We start from the raw sequence: 6,223 nt of genomic DNA, 5'->3' as shown, positions 1-6,223 counted from the left end.
CAAAGGCACAGCCCAGGATGCTTCAAGAATATTATGATCTGCCCTGAATGCTCAGAAATTGTGCTTTAACTCTAAATTTCATTATCAACTGTTGTAATGTATCATCAACTTTTCTACCTGGAGGCATGTGTTGGCATGGCTTTGTATTTTCTTTTGAAGTGTTTACACCTACAGAATGGAAGAAAACCTACACACAAGATTCTGGTTGCATCAGACAGAAATGAAGTTTTATTAGCGACATTTTCCTGATACAGAACAATCCAAGCAACGAACAGGTTGAATCTATAAAGCAAGTAGCTCAAGTGCCAATGATTGAAGCCACAAAGCATTCCAGGCAGAAGAAGCACATAGCATGCATGTCAGGTGGGCAGGTGGCCCATCTGAGTAGCTCTGACAGGCCTTTTTGGATAGATGGCATCAGCAACATTGAGGAACTGTTAAGAGCATCTGTCTTTCCTCAGGAGCATGGGGAATGTAGAGGATTTGGGCCAATTTCTGTTTGAAAGGTTTTGCACTGTAGGATCCTCAATGCATATTCTTAGTCAAAAGATTTTCTTCCATACCCTGTTTAGAAATAAAGTATTAATTCCTCCAGTACTGGCAGTGAATCTCTGAGGCACCAGTATCTACCAGACAGAAAAGAAGCTTCATTATGAGAAAGGTGACCATAAGCACTCCAAAAGCATAAAGGAAAACTTCAGCATGGTACAAAAGCAGCAGTATTTATAAGATTCTGCAAAGAATGAGAGATGAAGAAAACCAGTTTGGGTTTTAACTACATGATTAGCTGATGTCACCCACAAAATTGAATAGATGTTGAATGTGTGTTTCTTAAGCAGAGTTGATCCTTTGCACACAAATAGGAAAGAATTTTTAATAAAAGTAAATCTAAGACTTTCCAGAAATTTTAGTTTATCCTGGTACTGTTTACCTCCAAAAGAGTATGTTGATACAGTGTATAAATTAGCAAGGATGGGACTGAGAGAACAGTGTGCCCATACAACAGTTCTCACCTTGGCTTTCACCACCGCTCCTGCAGGACTGAGACTGGGAAGATGAAGAGTAGGAGTGGGAACTGCTGACGCCTCCTGAGATCCTTCCTCCTCCTCCTCCTCCTCCTCCTCCTCCTCCTCCAACAATACTACTGCATCCACCACCACTTCCTCCTCCCATTCCTCCTCCTCCCATTCCTCCTCCACCACTTCCTCCTCCCATTCCTCCTCCCATTCCACTGCTGGAGGAAATGCTACCACCTCCATATCCACCACTCATGCTACCACCTCCTCCTCCTCTTCCTCCTCCAGAAGAATAGCCACCACCTCCTATTCTACCACTTCCCATGCCTCCTCCCATTCCTCCTCCCATTCCTCCGGCTGGGATTCTGCGAAGAGAGAGAAAGGAGAAAAAAAGTTAATGAAATGCATTTTTGATCTCAGAAGGAAATCTGTCTACAGATACTGCATGGAAACCTGCACTTCTCTTGTCTGTACTTCCCCTTTTTAGAACCTAGCACAGATCAGCAAGACAACTGATGCAGTGCCAAAAATCAGCCTCTCCTTCAATTTCAGCCTGAATGGAAGAGTTTTTGCTTTTCCCGTGCTCCACTCAGATATTTCTTGCAAGGTTTAGCATTGCTGCTTTACCAGTGTATGGTGTCACTGCACTCCAAATTGGAAAGGCAGAAAATGAAGCTTTAGCTGTTCTTTCAGGTGCCACTTACAAGCAGAAGCAGGCTCACTGCATAAGGGAAACCAAAGTAGCTTGAATTTTCAGAGCATTGCACACTGAAACTTCTATGAAGGTTTGGAAAACTATGGTCATTTTTCTGCTTACAGTCTTTTCCTAGGTGACTTGTGTCTGTTCAGTTCCTGGCATTTTCTGGAACCAGGGTAAAGGTAAGGCTCTGTATGTGCGTTTCCCTGTGAAGCCCCAAGTCGGTAGTTCAGAATTTCTGCATTAATTTTTCTTCATGTGATTTATATTCTGAACAGGTTTGCCAAGAAATGTATAGCACACCAAACCTGGGAGGCAATTGGTCAAGATAGCTGAATTAGCCTCATTTCAGTACAAAATCTGTTCTGCAAATGTAGACTGTTAATTTCCTGTCTTTGTGACTAATCTAGCAACCCTGGATCTCACACAATGCTGTGTTCTTTTGTCAGTTTACATACACAAGGTCTTGCTGCCCTTCCTCAAGCAGTGCCCGGTACTGAGCAATCTCCTGTTCCAGGCGAGTCTTGATGCCCAGGAGCATCTTGTACTCTTCATTCTGACTCTCCATCTCACAGCGGATGCTGGCCAGCTCCTCCTCCAAGGGGCCGATCATACCCTGGATCTGCTGCAGCTGCATGTTATAGCGACGTTCTGTGTCTTCCAAGTTGGATTGCAGAGAGTCTACCTGCAAATGGAAAACAAAATACAGTGGTTTTGGGAATGTGGCAAGTTTAACTAATTTTTGTGGAAAAATTTGAGATCTTCACAAACCAGAAAAAAGCATATCTTTGAAGAGAAGTAATCCAGTGTCCCATTCTCTACAGGTGGAGTACTTTCTATGTGTAACCATTCTTTCATTCTAGTTGCACATACAGTCCTGTGTCACAGGTGAAGCAGAAGTAAATAGCTTTACTTACCATGCTGATTTGTGACTGCAGCTCAATTTCCAGGCTTTGATATTCACGTCTCAGCTCAGAGATCTGTTGGTTACTTGATTGTATCTCCTGGCCACTTGAGTGGACTTGTTGATTAACTTCTTCCATCTGAAAAATTCACATACAAAATTGAGGCATTTTTGATAATAAGAAAACATTGTGGGGTTATCATAACAGCAATAAGAAAGCAATTAATATGCTTGAAGAAAGATGTAATATAGACTGACCATGTATATTTCCCACATGCCACTCTGCTAACTCACTCTGTGCAATTCACCTTGCTGCTGGAACACAGAGATTCTACATGCTTTACCACATAACCTTAGTACTCCAGAACTGACCTGTCACAGTAAACTTCTTAAAGTCATTTAAAGTTAATGTCCCTTAAATAATACATGACAAGTTGCCTTTCTTCTGCTGGATGTAAGTAGGTCCAGTTCTTTCTGAAAAATTTAGTAGCCAAAAAAACCCTGCGCTTTACCTTGGTTTCATACCAGCTTTCCACCTCTCTCCGGTTGTTCTCAATAAGCCGTTCGTATTCGCAACGCATTTCATTTAATTTTTCCATCAAATTAATGCCAGGGGTAGCATTGACCTCCACATTGACATCTCCACCAGATTGTGTTTGCAGTCCTTTCATTTCCTGAAAAAAAAAAAACCAAAACCCCACCAGGTTCTCAAAGGGTGAAGGTAAGGAGAAATGTCATAGTTTCAAATAAAGGAAAAGAAAGGGACACAAATGCTCACACAGCCGTATCGTTCCTGCAAAGGGGGCCTCATCTACCCTTGTTGTAAAAGGGAACAATTCTGCCATTCCTAAGGCAAACTTTACGGTGGACAATAGCCAGGCACCATGTATGCATTGACACTGACACTTTCTCCTTAGGGTCATAAGAAATTTTATGCAGTATGCTCTTTGTGAAAATCCTTTTATGTATTTTTCTTCTCAATGGGAAATATCATTGCAGGTAGTATAAATATTTTCTTTCGATTTCTCCATATATTCTATCCAATTTTCCTTCCATGAGTTCGGGAACAAAACTGTACTTTGTACTGAAAGCCATTCATTTCCCTGGTCTCATTTTGCCACATGTTGACCTAGGTGTCTTATTACATCAGTTGTGGGCAGCTGTGGATGCTACATACTCCTGAAAATCGAAGCCAGATTGTGTCAAGTTGGATGATCAAAGCCAGCAGCCAAAATCTGGTTACTGCTAGTGGAAGAAATCCACAGGAAATTCTCTGAGTGTTGAGTTTTTGTTAGTTATTATTTTAAAGTGTGGAGAAACTTACCTCTTCGTGGTTCTTCTTAAGATAGATCAATTCCTCTTTTAGGGATTCAAACTGTGTCTCCAAGTCAGATCTGGCTAGAGTCAGTTGATCCAAAAGTGGACGTAATCCGTTAATATCACTTGCCACACTCTGATGGAGAGTATATTCAGTTTCATACCTAAACAACAGACAAGAAGGATAGTAAAAGTGCTGCCAGACCTCTTTGTTTGTTATCTTGATTATGAACAGTTCCCATCAGTACACCTTTGGTCTTTAATCCCATTGCTCAGTTCTTAAAAGAAAGGACCTAATTCTTTTTCCATCTCCAATAGGTTTGTTTGATTTCAGTAGAATTTCTCTCTGTGAGATTTGTATGATGAGGATTATGCTTATAAATCTACATACAAGGATGGAGAAACTTAGAATGTAGTCCTTTAAATGGCAATCTTCAATAACTTGTCTGGAGAAAAATAATAATGAAAAACTAAAAAAAAACATTCTCAGAATGCTTTTGCTAACAATTATATATTCTGTCATTGGAGCCAAGAGGCTATTCCATCTACAAAGATTAATTGGCAATATGAACTGATGGGGTGTAAAGGGAGGCAAGGTGGAATGAAACAGGAAGGGAACAACTCACTTCAGTCTGAAGTCATCCACAGTCATTCTAGTGTTGTCAATGTCAAGAAGGATCTTGTTAAGGTCCACATTTGCACCAACAATCTGAAAGGGAGAGGGCAGATGTTAGTCAGTTGTCTTTTCAGTCTGACACATAGATAGAGGGAAGACATACCTGTGCAGAAACACATTACAGAATATTGTTATGGTAATGTCAAGCCTGACTAGTGCTGCAGGAGCTATATAGAGAGAGAAGAGAGAAGAGTGTATTGCTTCCAGTTAAAAGAAAGTGCCTTTGCTGTCAATTTTGGTTTACAAATATCTATTAAAAATACCTTGTTGGAAATAATAACTAAATAAACTCTTCATATTCAAAAACAGTGGGAAAACATAATTACCATTGCGTTTGGCAACAACCATATTCATGTAGGAGATATGGGACTATTAAATGGCTGAGGGCTAGAATTAGACTAAATGCACATGTTGGCTCATCCTCCATATTCACAAGAAGGTGCAATTAATATGGCCACTAGCAGCACAACATAAGCAAGCAATGATTATATCTCCTGGTCAAGAGAGTGAGGAACAAACAAGCAAGAGCACAGTGTTGAAGGGAGCACTGGACAGGCCCTATAATGGGTGCACTAGTAATGATCTGCCACTGCACCAAACAATGCTACCTGTGCCAAATACAAGTGTGCCTGAATATGCATATCACCCGCAGCAGAGAAAAACTGGTAGTCAGGCTTTGTCACCCCACCAGTCTGCTTCCTGACTAAAACAAAGGAGGGAATATATTGCCTCAAATAGGGATATTGTGCTGCAGGAGGCAAGTGCTGTTCTAATGAGAATCTGTTCAAAGTTAGTCAAATTACATCTTACCTGGTTTTGCAGTTCTTCAATTGTTCTGTAATATTGGCTGTAGTCCCTGGTAGAAGTGGGACCTTGATTTTTATACCACTCCCTGATCAGGTGTTCAAGTTGAGTATTTTCATCCTCCAAGCGTCGCACTTTATCCAAGTAAGAAGCCAGGCGATCGTTGAGGTTCTGCATGGTCAACTTTTCATTTGTGGAGAGCAAGCCAGCATCTTCACCAAACCCCACTCCACCAAAACTACCACCACCATAGCCGCCACCACCACCAAAGCTGCCACCACTAAAGCCACCACTGCCCCCAAAGCCACTAAATCCACCTCCACTATATCCACCACCGCCAAAACTACCTCCACCGAGGCCAGCTCCATAACCACCTCCCATTCCCCCAAAACCACCGCCACCTGATCCAAATCCTCCTCCCATACTTCCACAGCCCATTCCTCCTCCGTAACTACCACCACTCATTCTCCCACCATAGCTACTGCGGCTAATCCTTCCAACACTGCCACTGCTAAAGCCCCCTCCATAGCTGTTCCTGGAAACTCCTCCACCAAAGCTTCTCCCAGAAAAGCCTCCACTTCCTCCAGAAGTGTATTTTCTAGTGGACACTGAGGAGTATCCACCAGACTTACGAACTCCACAGCTGCTACCCCCTCCACCACCACCACCACCACCACCACCACCACCACCACCTCCACTGCTAATTCTAGTGGTACTAGTCGAAGACTTAGTGCCACAGCTCATAGTGACAGCAGGTAAGAGTCTAACCACAATCCCAAATTTAGGTGCACAGCCTGATAAGATTCAGG

The 6,223-nt window shown here is 42.1% G+C and overlaps 1 protein-coding gene across 1 annotated transcript; it reads right to left on the bottom strand.

Annotated features, from left to right (window-relative positions):
* Positions 1-204: 204 nt before the first annotated feature.
* On the bottom strand, positions 205-6,223 carry LOC115344416 (keratin, type I cytoskeletal 13-like). Its single transcript, XM_030021676.1, has 8 exons — positions 5,421-6,223; positions 4,561-4,643; positions 3,942-4,098; positions 3,130-3,291; positions 2,631-2,756; positions 2,172-2,398; positions 1,014-1,381; positions 205-564 (listed from the first exon to the last, which is right to left on the bottom strand). Exons 1-8 carry the CDS (start codon positions 6,156-6,158, stop codon positions 539-541), a joined length of 1,887 nt encoding a protein of 628 aa, XP_029877536.1. The 5' UTR covers positions 6,159-6,223; the 3' UTR covers positions 205-538.

This window comes from Aquila chrysaetos, chromosome 8, assembly GCF_900496995.4.
Source record: "Aquila chrysaetos chrysaetos chromosome 8, bAquChr1.4, whole genome shotgun sequence".
NCBI lineage: Eukaryota > Metazoa > Chordata > Aves > Accipitriformes > Accipitridae > Aquila > Aquila chrysaetos.
Note: the sequence above shows the minus strand (reverse complement) of the source record. Positions and strands in the feature narration are given on the sequence as shown.